The following is a 19015-nucleotide window of genomic DNA, read 5'->3' as shown; positions in this document are numbered from 1 at the left end:
ATGAGAGATAAGCACTTCCCCTGCAATGTACAGACTGATAAGAAAACAACACTTTACCTGGAATAACTCTGTGGCTTTCATAAAATGTCAGACTAATGAAACTGATAACGGCAACTGTGTGGAACATTATTATCTCCATACAATAATTCCTGCAGCATGATAGTCAAAGACTGAGCTTTTTACTGTACTTTTGGGTTTTTGCTTAGCGGCAAGTTGAAAAACTTTTACAACCCCAATACCAAAGAAGCTGGAAAGATTTGTACAACGTAAATAAATACAGAAGGCGATGATTTGCCAATCTCATCAACCCATATTTTGATCACATCAGAACATAAACAACATATCAGATGTTGAAACTGAGAAATTTTAACAGTTCATGGAAAATATTGGCTGATTTTGAATTTGATGGCAGCAACACATCTCAAACAGTTGAGATGGCGGTGAAGAGGGTGACGTTCACCATCGTGTAGCCTACTCTTTTCTTTTAACAACTTTAAGTGTCTGGGAAAATGAGAAGTCCAGTTGCTGGAGGAATGTTGTCCGATTCTTGTTGGATTCTAGCTGCTCAACAGTCCTGGGTCCTTCTTGCCGTTTTTGTTTTTTGTTTTGTTTTGTTTTATGATGCACCAAATGTTTTTCACTGTTGGTGAAAGGTCTGGACAGCAGGCAGGCCAGTTCAGCACCCGGACTCTTCTCCTGTGAAGCCATGCTGTTGTGATGGATGCAGAATGTGGTTTAAAAATATCCAAGGCCGTTGTCTGGATGGGAGCATATGCTGCTCTAAAACCTCTGTGTACTTTTCAGCATTGACGGTTCCTTTCCAGATGTGTAAGCTGCCCACACCAGAGCCACTAATCGCATGCATCCAGTTTTGACCTTTGACCTTGACCTTAAGCACAAAGATTCCTCCTGATTCTTTGAATATTTTAATTTTGTTATAATACTGTAGATGGTGAGGGCAGCTGTAGCTCAGTTGGTAAAGCAGTTGTCCACAGACCACAGGATCAGCCTCCCTTCAAAATCCTTACAATTGTATATTAAACAACATGTTTCTGAAATAGTTTAAAGATTTTCTGCCACAGATTGGTGAACTTCTGCCCATCTTTACATTTGAGAGCTCTGAAATGCTCCTTTTATACTCAGTCACGTTACTCACCTGTTGACAATTAAGCTAATTACTTGTCAAAAGCTCCTCCATGTGTATTTTATTTGCAGAAAATGCTTTTCCAGCTATGTGTTCACATGTTTTCAAATTCAAAATTAGCTAATATTTTCCATGACATGTTAAAATGTCTCAGATTCAACATCTAATATGTTGTTTATGCTCTGTTGTGAACATTGGATTCTGTTTTTATGTAGGTTTTACATAATCTTTTGGAATTAATTCTCTGCTTCTTTTATAAACTAATAATAATACATTTATAATGTAGCCATTAATGTTATAAATGGCTACATTGTTAATTTGTTTTTTACATCTCTGTGTTGTTATTTACTGTCTGTCTCTGGCTTCTCTTAATAGTTGTCTTCCATGACATGATTTTGCATGTCTTCATAGTAATTTTGCGTTTAGTTGTTTTGTGATTTTTTTTAGGGGTGGATTTTTGCCTCTCCATAATAATTTTGGATCTCATTGTGTTTATTTTGTGCTTTTAACAAACATTTTGCATGTTCTTGAGGCCATTTCATGGCTGCCGTTGATTCATTCACTACTTTCTGGGTTTGTAGTCATTTAGCGGGTCATTTGGCATCTTTGTAGCAAATTTGGAATGTGTGTGGTAGCTCTTCGTCATTATGATGTATTTTTTGTCTTTCTGGTAATTATGGAGCCCTCTGTAGTTGTTTGGCATATCTCTGCAGTCATTATGTGTTTATAGTCATTTTGCATCCTTTGGATGGTATTTACAGGAGCTTTTAATTCCCGTCCCTTCTTGCCATTTTGCATCCTTTTATGATTTATCTCCACCTTTTTGTTGTCATTTTGCATATTGTGGCAATTATTTTGCTTCTCTTTGTGGTAATTTGTTTCAAAACTGAAACTTTTTTTTTAATCCCGGAGGAAAAATTGCTTTGTTACAGCTGCTCTCTGTGCCAAACCACAGAAAAGAAGAACAACCCAACACAAAAGCAAAAAGCTACTATGTTCGTCAGTAAGAACCAAGGAAACATTAAAGACCTGGGATATGCAGAACGGTGGCGATAAGAAGATATAATGATGATGATGTTTTTGTGATAGTCTGTTTGTCCACACTTAGTCCCATTTTAGCTCCCGTCCCCCTTCCTCTTGCAGGCGGGGGGGATGAGTTGTAAAGTTGAATGGCCACTGGGAGACGGGACCTCCTGGTGTGCTCCGAACATGCTTCTCTGTCCTCTCTTCTTGTCATTTTCTATCATTTTGCACTTGTTTGTTTCTCTTCGTCGTCATTTTTACCCCTGTCTTCAGTACATTTGAATCTCTGATAAAACTCTGATAATTAATGCGCTTGTTTGTGGTAATCTTCTGTCCCTTTATTGTAATTTTTATGTCTTGTAGTCATGTCGCACTGATCATTTGCAAATCTTTGTTTTATTTTGTGTGTGTGGGTCTTTGTGGTATTTTGTGTCCGTCTGTAGTCCTAATCTCTTTGTACTCTTTTTACATCTTTTGAAAGTATTTTTTGCTTTTTGTCATCTTTCGTAGCCATTTTGCATCTCATTGGGGTGAATCTGCATGTTTTTGTTGTTGGTGTTTCTTTGTAATTCAATATTTCTAACAGGAAATGCTGCTAGTAACATACAGATATTGTGGCTCAAGGTCCCTGGGTTTGTACCTGTTAGACTTGTTCAGTAATTTATTCATGCTACTAACAAGCTAATGACCTATCACCTTCTCGCTCTGGTTTGGGACTAGGGGATAAGGGGCATGCCCCCACCTCTGCTACCTGCATTTTTTATAAGGTGATATTCTCAGTGCAGCACCGTCTGGCAGCCCTGTGAGTTTTGTATTTATTTGTCTGTTTATTTAGTCGATGGGGGAGCAGTAATCTGTGGGCCCCTGGTGGCTGGGCAGAGACAAACATGCTGCTTGTTAGGCTACTGAGAAACCCCTCCGGCTCTCATTAGTGAGAAAGAGGAAGACAGAAGGTGGGCGAGAGGAAGAAAGAAAAGTGTGAATAGGAAATAGAGGCAGAGAGCAGGGAAACAAGACCACGAAAAAGAAGCAGAAAGCCAGATGGGTAGATCAGAGGTTTCACCTCTCAGTCTTGTTTGTCTCCTCAGTTCAGTCCTGTCACGGTCGTGTTATCTCTCAGCACAAAAATACTGAGGATTAGTTCAGGCCATGGGGGCTACAGCCAAATGCTGCTGGATCACATGCAGGAGCAGACAGTTACTTAACAAATTAAACCGCTGCAGGGGCTATATGTGAATGTGGAAACATTTAATGCAAATACGTTTAAAAAGCCAACACGCGAGATTCACATTTAACTTTTAATCCAGTGGTTCAATCCTCTGGTTATTATCAGGGACACGGTTTCACATGCTGTTGTTATTCACCCTCAACTCGAGCAAGGTCTGATTTTACTGCTCCACACTGGAGACTGGAGGTTCTTGTTTGGAGAAAGTTTGCTTCCCAGAATTCATAATTTGGAGATTTCTTTTTTTTTTGCCCATCAAGTTGCCACAGTTTCTGCTGACAGAGCAGCTGGTGTGGCTGTGTTGGGCAATATACACACAAATGTATATTCTCAGGTCTGTGGCAGAAGGAAAATGTCAGTTGGATTTCAAACTCCCAAAACAAATCCTGTAAAATTATTATTATTTACTTCAGTTCCATCATTTGCTTACTAGTGTAGCTGCAGTAAATACGAAGCCCAGAGACTTTTAGCGTATGTTAGCATGAATATTGGAACCCAAGGAAAACGGAATTAAAGACCTGTTTCCATGGAAAGTTCCTGGTACCCTGTCTGGAAATCAAGTCCAGGGACCCTCGCTGTGGAAAAAAAAAAAAAAATGTGATTTGCATTTCCACAGACTACTGATGTATCAAAAGTGAGATTGTGCGATGGCTTTTTAAAAAATGCCTGGTTTTTAAAGTGCTGCATCGTCAGCGATACTCAGTGCTGCAGGAACTGCCCGATAATTCCTGGACTTTTACAAATAACTATCCTCCCCCCTGACCAGGGATTCAGTAAATTCATAAATTCACACGTGGTGACATCTTCAACACCAGTCTTAGTACATTTTTGCACTATACCTTTATAATCACCAATGAGTCTTCGTGTTTAAACCTCAGTGGGGGAAGTTATGGGTATTTTGTTTAATTTTTTTTTTAAATCTCGTGGTAATTTTGTGGTTTTTAACTCACCTTTAAACAAGAAATGTTCTTCAATACAAGCAAATGTTCTGGCCCATCCAGACTTTAACTTGTTGGACCGCCAGGATTGTCAAAGAAGAATAGTCACTGTAATAGAAAGTACAACAAAGATAAAATCCCCCCTCAGTGTTTATGGCTCCGAATAATATTGTATTTATCTTTCAACCACTGTTTTTGAGATCTCGACTGAGATCCAAATGGTCACAACCAGCCTCACACTCCAAGACAATCTGCTATTGTTGCTTTGACACAGCAGGGAGCCTCAGCTGCTCGAGGGCCCAGAGACACAAATTCTGCCAGGAATTGAGGGTTTGTGTTTTGCTGAATGATTCATTTTACTTTCAATTTATTGACAGAAAAGAGAAGAGAAGTTCTTGACCTTGGAAAACAGCAACTAACAACACAAACTCAACTCGGGGTCCATGTAGTTGCTGTGTTCAAGCTTTTGATTGTACCACAATCTTCACTTGCAGACGGACAGGCAGCATAGAGATGTAGTTTTACATGTTGCACGTCTTCAGTTCGGTGATAACTCTGTCTGCCGGTGAAGATAGTGAAGCCCATTGCTGCTGGGTTGACTTTTGACTTTAAATGAATAAAATATGATTCCGTTCCATGTACACTAAGAGTTTTTTAAATGAAAACTTTGTCAGTGAGGATATATTTTCCTCTTTTTCCAGCCCAGTGGTAACAAACAGGATTTGCTGCACAAACTACTGAGCCAACAGATGAGACAGAATAAAGAACAATTCCTTATACTGCAGCCTCTTCTTCCAGACCTGTTAGCATTTCTATAATTATATACACATATATTGTTATATTAAGTAGTCCTCATTCAAGCACATAACTGATTAATCATATATGGTTTGTATTGGCAGTGGTAACAAGTACTGAGATCATTTACTTGAGTACATATTAGTACACACTGTATACTCCAATATTTAAGCTCTGTTTGACTGAAAATAAACTGGCAACTACTTTGATGATAATTGAAGTCATTAACGCAACAACATTTTCATCGTTATTGTCTCATATGAATACTTGAAGCTTTTCCTCTAAATTGTTTGTTTAAATTATTAATTAAAAGTTATTTTTTTATTTATTTAGACAAAATTAGCTTTGTGAAGCTTTAACTTTGTGATGGGCTTTTACCATTTTGATTCAAATCAGCTCAATAACGGGGGAAACAATCTGCAAATGAATCATTCAACTTTACTCTTTACATGATATATGATATACGATATACACTCACTGACCACTTTATTAGGTACACCTGTGCAATTAGTTCTTGTAAGAGGACGTGGTTCTAAAGTTTTGGCCCCCTCATTCATTTTAAACAGTGTGGCCGAAACATTAAAACCACCTGTTATAATCACTCCAGTATGAATCCACTACCCACTCTTATACTGAGAGTCGAATTATCATCTTTATGACAGTTTCAACATAAAAAATGAGAATTTATGACATTGTAAAAGTAGAATTCATGGCAGATTGGCTGTGTTGGATTGCATTAGATTGTACAGGTGTAGCTAAAAGTGGCCAGTGAGTGTGCATTAACATTTTCAGCACAGACTTGTAACTGAGATTTTCAGTGTGGCATTAGTATTATTATTTTTTTTTTTTACTGAAAAGTCCTTCAGTACTTAGCAACACAGTGATAGTATTTTTGAAATTCAGAAATACCTCATTATGGGAAACTTCTCTTTCGCACTCTTCACAACTACACTGTACTGTACACATTGATAGGAATCAGTTTGAAAGAGTTACTCTAAGAACTACAGATTAAATAAACCTCAAAACTACTAAGAATAGAGTGTAAAATCAGATTTTAACCTGAGGCCTGACACCCCACCAGGTTATTTAGTTCGACTTACATTATGAATCCAAATTAATCCTATGATTTAAGATGAACCATTGCATCCAAAATGACACACTGTAATTAGATTTGAACGTATTCTTCTTTTCGGTAGCAGGAAAAACAAATGTGCCATATTGAAGCAAAATGATTCATCCTTGTAAGCCTTTTTGGAAGCACAGAGGAACATGGGACACAAGCTTATTCGGTGAATCTGTAGCTGGAGGCGATGTGATGACGAGGGTACATCCTCTGTTCGGAGTTTTAGTCTGAAATTATACCCGTTTTAGAAAGCGACAAATAGATTACTGCTGCATTTTTTTTTAAAATTAATCCTTACAAGTTAACGGAGAAGCTTGATAAAAAGTACAGAAATCTGTTGCCTTTTTTAGTGGGTCATTTGAATGTTCGGAATTTGTGTTTGGTTGCTCTTAGAGGTCAGAAAAGGCTGGTTTCCTTCAGCGTAAGTAGTCCTTAATGAGCCCAGGCAAATGAAAACACTTCATCTGCAGAAGGAGATTGTGTAAAAATGGAGCCATTAGACACAGACCTAGGGGCCCAAAGGTCAGGAGGCCCCTGGCCTATAACCTGTGTCTATGGCATGTTAAGATTTATTTTTTTTATAATTCACAGACTTTAGTTTAAAGACACAACAGGATCACAAAACAAATTGCTCTACAAGTAATAAAAAGAGACACAAAATGACTTATTTACAGCTCTAAAGTTCCAGTTTTGTTCATACCAGAGCAAAAAGTAAGAGTGAAATGTACATATGGAATATACTGATGTAAGCCCAGCAAACATGTTTATATTAATATATATTTATATATGTTTTAATAATATTTCTGGCAGCAAAAACATCTTATAAAAAGCGATGTACACACAGTACTTGGTTATTTTGTATGCTAATCTAGGGGTTCCCAAACTTTACCTTATGTATGAAACCCCCCCACGCTAGTTGTCCTAAAACCACCATGACTTTACTAAAGCAACTATCAAAGAGCAAGCAGGGCTAAATCGGACAGTTTGTGAATGATGTTTGGACTGGCAGGCAGGTGGAAAGAGGACCATGGCAAATAGGATTCCAGTATAACATTTCAAATTATATTTTATAAGAACAACAACAAGGCCCAACTTGTGCCCCTGGAGGCGTCTTACTGGCAGGATATGTGGACTGTACCATTCGAGGAGGATCAGCACTCATTTTTTTACTCCGCACCTACAGGTTTGTTTCATTTTCAAACTTTTTCAGTCCCAGCAGAGGCTGACTCACGTGATACCACCCCAGGCGAGTTTTCAGACTTCCCACAGCTTCCTCTGGAGACACTAAAGACTTTATATAACTTTTCTCATACAAGCAGAAGCACTCTGCTGTAGACGGACTTTGATGTGTAAAATCGATGGAGTTCCACTTTTATAATCTCAGGTCAAGTCTCAGGACAGTCTCACTGTACCAAAGTCCAATCGTCTTAAGTCTACTTCTCTGAGAGGAAAAAGGGCAGTGACTGTATGTCTCTACACAAAGATAGAAGCACTTCAAGCTACTGCAGGCTCACTTAGATGTTGAGGAGCAAAGCAAACCTGACTCACATTCAGTCTGGATCTCTTGGGAAAGGGACTTCACTTCCTGGTACTGCTGCAAACATACAAACACCACTTATTGTACCAAGTATGGAAGTTCAGAGGTGACATGGGAATGTTGATAAAATGCCTTTGTACCTCAAGATTAGAAATTTTTTTTGGATTTTGATATAAAGATTTTCATTATGTCGATGGGTACTTTAACATTTTATACTGTCAAAAATGTTTGCTGTACAAATGAATATTTGTACAGCCTCATTACTACCTCTGGAGCCACCTGTAAAACAACTTTGCATGACCCTGCATAGAACACGCCACAAAAAGCTTTTATATGACCTGCAGATATTCAGCCACCTTCCACGGGGTGGGAGACGAGGAACAGCAGCTTGTCTCCATCAGCTCGGAACCTCCATCAACGTCTTTGTGTCTGCGTCTGTCAGCAGAGGAGGAAGGTTTCAGGGACCAGAGGGAACATCACTCCGGAAGCCTCTTACTGCGTTGACTGGACTGAAGCCTGGGAACCAGACCAACACTGACCATTCTCATCAGGAAAATGGACTTGGGTCCTCTGAAAGTGAAATCAGAGCCCTGCTTCACTGACTGGTATTTCTAAACAAAGTCTTTGAGAAAAGAGAAACAGCATTTTCTCTCGATCGCACTTTTTTACATATGTTATACTCTGCAGAATCTCTAAAGGAGGTGAATTTGAAAGCTGGCTATGGCACTTGAGCTGAAACAGTGTGTATTCATTACAGTCTCTCGGTCATCTATTATTTTCACATATCCATCTTTAATAAGGAGATGTCAGCTTTAAACAAGGACATTGCAGCTGTAAACTGAATTACACCTTGACCTTTTATTCTTCTGAGCTTTTTGTTTTCACACCTTTTCATTACATGCGGTTTCTATGCTCTGCACCTTTGGAAACATTTTGTCTTGTGCTGTGTTCAAATACGATGGTAATTGTCCATCAGATGCTAAGTAGAAGCTCTGTGAAATGTCATTTGTAATGTGTTCATTTGTAGTTCCTTTTAAATGTTTATCTAAATTAAAAAGAAAATACAGAAGAAACAATTTCTCATTGCAGGCAATGATGTTCCCTGTGAAATGAGTGTGTTTTAACTGTGCACCGTTAATCGATTTTAGCCATCCACTACTTATCAACAATTACTGGATAATTTACCATAAAAATTCTTGTACTGATATTTATAGTTTGTAATTCTTTTGACTTCTCCACTGATATTTACGGATTTTGGTTTTAATTCATTAACAGCTTTTGAATGATTTGACGTGAAATTTCATACAGATATTCAAAGATCCAGGGGGAGAAAATGCCTCTGAGTTTAACACCAGCAGGTCAAAGCTTTGTCTTGTCCAGTAAAATCACGTTATCTAATGGGTGAACTGATGCTGAGGGTTGCTCAGACATTCATAGTTTGCAGATGCTGAATGACTTTGGTCAGTCTCTGACCTTCCATCTAGCACCACCATGAGACAAATGTCTTAATTACTATTGGATGAACTGCTGTGAAACGTGATATAAATTAATGTCCCCTTCAGGAAACTCTGGCTTTTGCTGTTTCCTCTTGGACCATCATCAGGTTTTTAATTTCAATCTGTTTAGTACATTGAATTTCACCTAATACCAGGAGATCTACTCACATTTCCTCACATCAGAGTCTAGTACTAATTAGCAAACCTGGCTGTAGAAAAGTGCCCAAGTGCTGTAGTTTAAGTATAATTTTGAGATACTTGTACTTTTTTGGAGAATTTCCATACATAATTATACTGCACAGCAATTAAAATGGAAATTTTGTCCATTTTGTTTGTTTTTTTTTTTAAACTGTGGCAGGAAATCTGAATATCTGGGGGAAAGTCACTTTGCAGGGAAGAAGTCAACATGCAAACCCCTGTCTGAAGCATGGATGTGGACACGAGGACAACATGAAAACTCTTTGACCTGTGAACTCTTCACAGGCAGTAAGGACCACATGTAAACTGCAACAGAAAGTCCCCAGCCAGTCCACAGGTTCAAACCCAACATTCAACATTGGTAAATCTTGAGTCACATTTGCAGGTTGACCCGAATTAGTAATTTTCTTGTTAAGCGGTTTGTAAACTAAGTGCCAAATCAGTTATAGACGATTAGTAGAAACCGAGACACAGCATTGTTTTCAGATTGGTGCCTGATTTTTGGGAAAAAACTTGACTTCGTGTATCCACAGTAGATGGAGGCAAAATTGTCATTAAATCTTCCGTACAGAGCTGAGACCTGAAACTGTTTTTATCTCGAAGGCATAGTGTTACCTTCCTCAACTTTCCTCAGCCCGATAGCTCCTTATCGTATCCGAAAAGGTGACGGAGTATCATCCACACTCTCTTAATCATCCAGAGGTAATTTCAGATGCACCGTCTGCAGATGACCTTGACTTTCCCTTTTTTTTTTTTTTTTTTTTTTTCGAACTGGGAGCAGACTCCTGAGAATTTAATCCGTGATGTGGCACTCTCGGAGTTTGAGGATTACTTTTTTCATGGTGTGAGAAAAGCTTTAAAAAAGAGAGCGAGAGACGCGGAGAGTGAGAAAGAAGGAGATTTGGTGATACCCCCGATAGAGCTATTGATTTGGAGAGAGGACTTGCTTCACACCTTGCAAGATTTAAGAGAAAATAACTGAGAAATTTAATCAATGTGCCAACAGCTAATCAAAAGAAGTGAGGTGCAGGAGCAGCCTGTGGTTTCCTGCTTGTGTGTGTGTGTGTGTGTGTGTGTGTGTATGCGTGTGTGTGTCTTTTCTTGCAGTAAGTGTTGTTTGCTGTTTGTGTCTCAGTAATTACAGATGGTGTATATCAAATTCTTTTTTGTGTAAAAAAAAAAAAAAAGGGAAAAAAACGAAAAAAAATCACTCTTTCATTTGCAAACAAGACTGACATCTTGGAAAAGTTCTATTTACTCAAGGTGTCATGTCATCTGGCAGGAAGGCAGGCTGCAGCTGAACTCAATTACAGCCTGCCATACAGGCATGAGCACAAAGGCAGCGTCTGAATAACATGGCGGAGAAGACAGACAGGTTCTGTTTGCCAGGTTTATTTCACCGTCTCTGAAAATCCCATCTGTTTCTGCAGAAGTCTACAGAAAGTCATTATCACAAACTAAATCATTTTATCAAACATGTCCTTTTTAAGGAAGGTTAAATAGAAATATCTGCTCGGTTGTACGGCCAGACCTTGTGTTCATGTCCTCGGTATCTTAAATGAGCTCATACATGTTTCTTTAATTCTTTTCTTCTCTCTGTAAAGCTCAGTGATAAATGCCTCTGTCTGCTCGACATATTTTACACATGTATTCGGATTATAATTCATTAAAAAATATTAATATGAAATTTTCGTTCGTCGTCGTCCATGTTGCAGGTGGAAGTTGTGCCAGTATCATCACTCCACCGAGACTGAGACATTTTCCTCCAGGTTTGCAGGTATTTTTACTGACATACACAGTCTTTTCGTCCTGCTTCTTCGCTGTTTACGTTCTGTCTCTGCCAGTTTTAAACTACTTTGTATATGAATATTGATCAAAACACAAAGAAATAGCAAAAATTTGATTTACCAGATAAACTCAGAACATTACGTTTCTCTTCTCCTTCAGTCCTGTGAAACAAACTAGCAGTAACTAGATTCAAAGCATAAATTGTTTTTGAATTAAGTTGACAAACGTTTGAATGAGAGTAGAACAAAAGGAAATATATAACTGCCATCAATCACGACACAAAACTGCAATAAAGAGAACAATAAAGGCAGGACATAACAATAAAGTATTCCCTATCAGAGTATTATGGGAATACTATACTCATACGATGGCTGATAATAGCACAACAAATCATTAAACACTCTAATGACCCCACACAGTGGTGGTCCACTGGCTCAGCTGTCACGTTACAGCCCTGTGGTGTTCGTATTTTCTCACTGTGACAGCTCCTGTTTCCTCTGGTGCTCCAGTTTCCTGATGTGAAAAATAAATAAGTGTGCAAACGGAGGACTGGATACCTTTACAGCGAGTAGTGTGAATTACGTCTCTGCTGCTGAGCAACAGACTGAAACAGAACACTGGTGACCACCCAGGCCATGCTGATGTCCTCCTCTGCTCTTGAGCAGGATAACCAGCGTCGCTGTTCATCAAACGTTTACCGAGTTCACAAACATGTCTCCAGCATAACAATGAAAATGTTTGGGTCTGAGTGTGAGCACTTTTTGCTGTTCATCATTAAGTTTTCAGTTGGAAAAGCTAGTTTGTCTTGCTGCTTAATATTTCATCATGTAATTTGTTTTTTTTTATTTAGGTGTCCAATTTTAACCCCATATGAAAACATAACTGCATTTGCAGTTCATCCGACTCCTAAAAACAGAAAATTACTATTTTAAGCAAAGTTGAATATGCTGTTGAATTTGTACTCCCCCCTCTCCAGTCGACAGGTTGAGTCTGGCTGCATGTTTTGTTTTCTATTCCCAAAGAACCAAATGACCAACATGAGATCTGCACCACACAGAAAGGAGGACAAATGGCAGCAGTGTGGCTGCATCCCAACAGACAGTCAGAGGAGTGTAACAATAGTAAAACTGAATTATTGTATGTTTTCTTGACATTTCTCACCATCCCCTCAGCACCAGTGCAATTGCATCTAGAACCTGGATTTCCCTGCTTTTATATTTGCAGGAGAATCAATCTTCACAGAATGTTCTTGTGCCTGTAAGGTCACTTGTTGTTTCCTCACATAATAACTTATTTTAATGCAACATATTGATCTGCTTCTGACAAGATTACATGGTTAACAAAGGTAAATCAACAGAACATCCATCCATCATCTGTAACTGCTTATGCTGCTCAGGACCTAAGGTGGCGGCTGGAGCTTATCCCAGCTTTCATTGGGCAAAGGCCGGGTACAGCCCGGACTGGTCTCCAGTCTATCTCAGGACCAACACAGACAGACAACTGTTAACACTCACATTCATCATGGATGTTTTTGGACTGTGGGAGAAAAGCCACACAAGCATGGGGTGACCATGCAAGCTTTACACCAAAAGGATTCAAACCGGTGACCTCCTAGCTGTGAGGCAGCAGCAGAAACCGCTACACCCCCCTGCTGCCCAAAAGAAGATAGTATTCTATTCTTTTCAAACACTATTACACACATTAGACATTAGCTAAAGTGCCAGGTATTTCCCACAGGAGTCGGTACAGACTAAAAAACCGAGAGGCAGAATGTTGGATTCAGACTCAGCAGGGGCGCTATAATTCATTTTAATGTTGCTTATGTTACAAAAATAAGTTCCTCTACTGCTATAAAGTTAGAAATGAAGAAAAATCACATCATGCGCTGAAGTCTGAAGCACATCTAATTGTGTACTTTGTCAAACGTACGGTACAGTCGACTGGATGGATGCTGGAGAAATGGCCTACGACAGTAAAAAGTTAAGTAGTGGCTGCAGAGGCAGAGGAGCCAGGTTGGAGAGCTGAGGTCTGCCCAGTAGAGGTTGGCTGTCGGAGTGTGTTGGTAATTCAGTTTTTTGCCTAAACAGTTGTTAAGGAAATTATGTTTTGTTGACAGTGTGTGGGAGGAAGGGACGGACTAAAAGGTAACGGGGGAAAGCTGAGTGTGTAGTTGTGAAGATACACGGTTTCTTACCTTGTTCTGTGGAATTAGTTTATTGGCTCAACTGGAACATGGGACTCAATAAATGTTCAGTGTTTGTCATACAACGATCTATTCACTTCAAGTCGCTAGAGGGCAATTACCTGGCCTTCATTATGGACTAATGTGGGCCACATTTGTACCTGTTTGTTGAACCCCAGAAGGCACTGCATATCTTAAAATAAAATATTTAGAAACACTATTGCAAGTAATCTTCATCATACAGTCAGGTGTTTGTAGCTGTAAATAAAGTCATGTCATTCATTTACAGCTATGACACTTACTAAGCTGTGTTGCAAATAAAAGTGTACTTCCCCCCAAAAAAACACCCTCCATAAGGAGACGTACCACTTCAAATTATTCACTAAAGTTGAAGAAGGTACATTAGTTAAAAAAAAGGGCAAGTACTCCATAAAGAAACTGAACTTCAAGTATTTTAAACACAGCTAACCTTGATGCTGTAGATAAAAAGAATGTACAAGTCAACTTCAGATTTGTTCCACATGAATAAAGACTCACAAATAAGGTTTCTGCAGAAATCTGAAATGTTCAAAGCACGCTGAGTTTAATTAAAGCACAATTTGAAGTAGTGAGACCTCGTTCGCTAATTAATCCAACTTAATTTAATGGCTTCTATTCACAAATGTACTTTGTTACTTTCCATTAAGTGGATTTTGTCCTCACTTCATAGCAGAAAAACTGGTTTATTTTATCACATATTGTGAGAGTTTATTTAGTCCTCAGGGTTGTGTTTATTTCACACACTAAAAGCCAAAATTATGATGGCACAATCATCTCCACTGAAGCTTTTAAACTTTATTGCAATATAGTGACAATCATAAGCCAGGGTTTGATGAATGCAAAAACATCATAATAAAATAAATAAATAAATAATTAAAATAACTTGAAAAGTCTTTAGGGTTTGCTGTTTGTGGAGCTGTGAGTATTTTGTATGTACTGCATTTAACTATAAAATGTAAATACGGGTTTTTGTGTTATGGATTATTAAAAAGTTTCACTACAAAAGTACAGATTTGTCACTAAGATGCAGACATCAGAAAAAACCAAGCGGCTCGTTTCTGTACAGTAATGACAAATGTACAGTGGGGCTGCAGTGAAACGTGGACTAATTATTTCCAAATCAGAACAGATGTTGTGATGGTGAAGCCAGGAGGAAATCAGCGTTGGTCACGTGACCCGGGCAGGGGGCGGGCCCGTGCGTCTGCCGGCCAGTAGCAGCGCAGCGTCGGTCCAGGTTCCCAGCGGCTCCATGAGAGAAAAAAAAAAAAAAAAAGCCGAGGAGAGGAATAACGGTACACTCCTGTATTTATGGAGCATATCGCCGCATTTTACGGCACCGCATCAGCGCCTCTTCTCGTGATGCATTCATGAATGAAGGTGTTTGGACACGGACGTGGTGCACACGGTGATACAGGCACGGAAAAACAAGCGGCCCACCATTGTCTGCGCACAAATCAGAATGGCCTGGATGTGGAAGGTAAGTGAGGGCTTCTCTCTCACACACATCATGTTCAAGAAGAAGAAGAAAAAACACACAGAGCTGCTGTCGTGGTTTGCTTTACGCCCGCGTGAATTGTGAGAGATGTGAGGCGAAATGTGAGGCGGGGGATCTGGGCTGGTGATGCTGCGTGGAGGCAATCCCTCCGCCTCTGGATCCCTGATGTCCCCCTGGACTCTGAATGTGTGTGACAGGAAAACCAGGCCCTCGCGTTTGGGTTTTGCATTCAATCCGTGTTTGTGTTTACGGCTGGTGAAGGCGGCTGTAGCATGAACCCACCACGATGCGTTCAGGTGTGGGCATGATGTGAGGAGCCGAAAGCACAGCTCTAATGTATGTCCACAGGTAAATGGAAAGTTGCAGAAGTTCCTCACTGACTCCACTTCTTGACTCTTAATCAGAGAGTGTAGTTCAATTCAGTAAATTTACAGACATTGACTTTACATAGCAGTTACAGCTTAAGGTGTATGTGACACAAAACAAAAAACACAAAAAATGTGTCCTTTAGAGTCTACTACAGTTCAGATCGACAATGTCCCCTCCCCCCCAATTTTCAAGAGAAGAAATAAGACCTCAACTTTAAGAAGCTGCATCCAGAGAATAATTGACATTTATGCGTTACAGAGGATTCAAACTATGATTAGTCTAATATTCTTGACTAGTTTTGACTCAGGTTTTATTAGTTTGCAGTTTGTATCTACAAAATAAGCTGTGTCTGTCCATTGGTTTGAAACCTAAACAAACCTAAAAGGTAAAACAGGGAAAAAAAAAGAAGGATCACATTTGAAAAGCTGCAACCAGGAAATTACTGAACTTTCTCATTTATTTTGGCTATAATGTCATGACACTGTGAAAAATGTCAATCATAGTTGCAGAGACCATGATGTCTTGAAATTGCTTGTTTTGTTGAATCTACAGTTCAAACCTCAAACATATTCAGTGTACAATGAGATAAAACTGAGAATAATAGTGAGCATTTTTGCTTGCTAAATGATTTCAGGAATCATTTTTTAAAATGCCACGAGTCAATGCCAAAGGAGTCAAGGTGAATGTGTGACTGTGTTGATGCTGCTGTATTGGCCCGTCTCTAAAAATGTTTTAATCTCGAGGAAATCTTACCTCGTTCATAAATGAAACTTAACAACTGCTACTGATAAAGTTACAAAACTTTTTATCAGTCAAAAACTTGTGTGTTGCTCAACAGTTCTGCACCTGTCACTTCAGAGATGTTGTTCGCTTGCAGTTCCATGACTTCCTGCAGCACTGCTGTTAAAGATGTTATAAACAATAGTGAGCTCGTTTTCATATTGCTGGAGTAGTAAATTGTACATGTTCTGGTTTGCTGTATTATAGTCACTGCTATGATGTTGGATGGATTATGAGGAAAGAAAAGGTCCCCTCATTGTTTTGGTAATGTTTAGGCTTTTTATGGTTATTCTACACTTTTGAAAAGTTTGTATCTGATTCAGTCACTTTCTGTGGTTTTAAGCATTTGATGTTTATTTGTTTGACATTTTTTCAGTTTTGATTATTTTGTGTATGCTTTTAGTTATGTGTTGTGTTTTCAGTCAATTTATGCATTTTTGTGGTTGTTGGCACCTCTTTTGGATAGTTCACCTCATTGTTCACATAAGAAATATGAACACTAACTCAAGAGGGTCTGACCCATGGGCCCCCTCTTGGGCCTCTGGACCTGTGCCCAGTAGCCCCATTCAGGAATCCATCTGTGGCTGTAATATAAAACAGAACTTTGCTTGACTCAGAGTAATTTCCACATCTTTCAGCCACCTGCAGCTGGGTTCTCATTTCATTGCAGAATCACAAAAGGTAAAGGAACATTACTGTTTTTGACGATACAGCCATCTTGTTTGGATAAACTTTATCTGATCGTTCACCCAACAAACTCCACGGTCACTGTGCTGCTGACGTTCAGAGTGAGCTCCTCGTTCCGGCTGAATGACTGACCCGACAGCCCGAGCAGAGAGTTCACAGGTTCTGGCTGCGTTCGAAGCCAATTAAAATATTTAGTGTGAGTTAACAAATTGTACGCGATTAATAAAAGTTGCCCAGTATCTTCCCAGCTTAATGGATTAATGAGCTAATCACCACGGCTCTGGTGGATGCCTGTACTCGCGTGTGTCAGGCTTTCACGGGAACATCCAGTCCTCGCTCCGTCACGTTGTGTAATTCCAATTGATTCTCAAAACACACACTCACACACCAACAGTGTAAACACAGCTCTAGTAGTTTACAGGACAACATTTGCATCATATTTCATCCATGTGCTCTGTTATCGCTTTATCTGTTAATTTCTGTTTTGTCTGTTCATCACAGTAATGTGTACAACAGGTGTCTGTTTGGAAGACATACAGGACTTTCTCACCCAACACACATCATAGTTCTCATATTACTCTTTGATATATCGCCATCTTTGTCCTGACTATTTTTACTGACTGTTGCACGAAGCCACATGAATAATCCGTGCATAATTAACACCCCTAACCACCCTAACACTGCCATATACAGTGCCTTGCAAAAGTACTCTTACCATTTGGTAAATGTATTTTATTGGGATTTTATACGATAGACCAACACAAAGTGGCACATAATTGTGAAGTGGAAGGAAAATGATAAATGGTTTTGAAAACTGTAATGCAAGTGCGGCGTGCATTCGTATTCAGCCCCTTTTATTCTGATACCCAGTAACTAAAACTCAGTGGAACCAATTGCTTTCAGAAGTCACCTAATTAGTAAACCGAGTCCACCTGTGTGTAATTTAATCTCAGTATAAATACAGCTGTTCTGTGAAGCCGTCAGAGGTTTGTTAGAGAACATTAGTGAACAAACAGCATGAAGTCCAAGGAAAACAGCAGACAGGTCAGGAATAAAGTTGTGGAGAGATTTAAAGCAGGGTTAGGTTATAAAAAAATATCCCAAGCGTTGAACATCTCATGGAGCACGGTACAATCTTTCATCTGAAAATGGAAAGAGTGCGGCACAACTGCAAACCTACAAAGACATGGCTGTCCACCTAAACTGACAGGCCTGGGACGGACAGCTTTAATCAGAGAAGCAACCAAGAGGCCCATGGTAACTCTGGAGGACCTGCAGGGATCCACAGCTCAGGTGGGAGAATCTGTCCACAGGACAACTATTAGTTGTGCACACCACAAATCTGGCCTTTGTGGAAGCGTGGCAAAAAGAAAGGATTGTTGAAAGAAAGCCACAAGAAGTCCCCACAAGCCATGTGGGGGACACAGCAAACATGTAGAAGATGGTCCTCTGGTGAGATGAGACAAAAACTGAACTTTTTGTCCCAATTCCAAAATGTTATGTGTTGCTGAAACCTAACGCTGCACATCGCTCTAAACAAACCATCCAGCATCATGTTGTGGGGATGAGTTTGTTCAGCAGGGACAGGGAAGCTGGTCAGAATTCATGGGAAGATGGAGTCAAATACAGAACAATCTTAAGGAGAAAACCTGTTGGAGTCTGCAAAAGATTTGAGAGTGGGGAGATCAGATTCACCTTCCAGCAGGACAACAACCATAAACTTACAGCCAGAGCTATGATGGAATGGTTTAGATCAAAGCATATTCATGTGTTAGAATGTCAGAGTCAAAGTCCAGACCTAAATTCACTTGAAATTCTGTGGCAAGACTATAATGGGCAAAAACTTCATGCTCTAGATGTGAAAACTAGGCAGAGAAATCCCCAAAAGAGTGTAAGTGCCGCAAAATGTGCTTCTACAAAGTATTGACTTAAGGGGCTGAATACATTTACACTTACATTTACATTTAGTCATTTAGCAGACGCTTTTATCCAAAGCGACTTACAAGTGAGGTACAAGGCAGCAAAAATCTAAGTCAGGAGAAAACATCAAAGCAAAGTCCTATTCACAGTTCACGAGGTGCAAGTGTCTTTTTTTTTTTTTTTTTTTTTTTTTTAAGATATTTAAGTGCATGGGAAGAGTTCTGTTTTCAGCAGTTTTTTTTTTTGAATATTGAGAGATAGTCAGCTGAGCGTGTA

General features: G+C 39.4%; 1 protein-coding gene across 2 annotated transcripts in view; it reads left to right on the top strand.

The window, feature by feature from the left end:
- Nucleotides 1–14683: 14683 nt before the first annotated feature.
- st6galnac3 (ST6 (alpha-N-acetyl-neuraminyl-2,3-beta-galactosyl-1,3)-N-acetylgalactosaminide alpha-2,6-sialyltransferase 3) overlaps nucleotides 14684–19015 on the top strand; it is a 76436-nt gene continuing 72104 nt past the window's right edge. Inside the window, exon 1 of one of the 2 annotated variants that reach the window (XM_067475764.1) lies at nucleotides 14684–14965. In XM_067475764.1, coding sequence (XP_067331865.1) covers nucleotides 14948–14965 — 18 coding nt within the window. In that variant the 5' untranslated portion in view covers nucleotides 14684–14947. The remainder of the gene's footprint in view (nucleotides 14966–19015) is intronic. The other variant, XM_067475763.1, reaches the window with a different exon arrangement.

This window comes from Channa argus, chromosome 14 (assembly GCF_033026475.1).
Source record: "Channa argus isolate prfri chromosome 14, Channa argus male v1.0, whole genome shotgun sequence".
Classification (NCBI taxonomy): Eukaryota; Metazoa; Chordata; class Actinopteri; order Anabantiformes; family Channidae; genus Channa; species Channa argus.
Note: the sequence above shows the minus strand (reverse complement) of the source record. Positions and strands in the feature narration are given on the sequence as shown.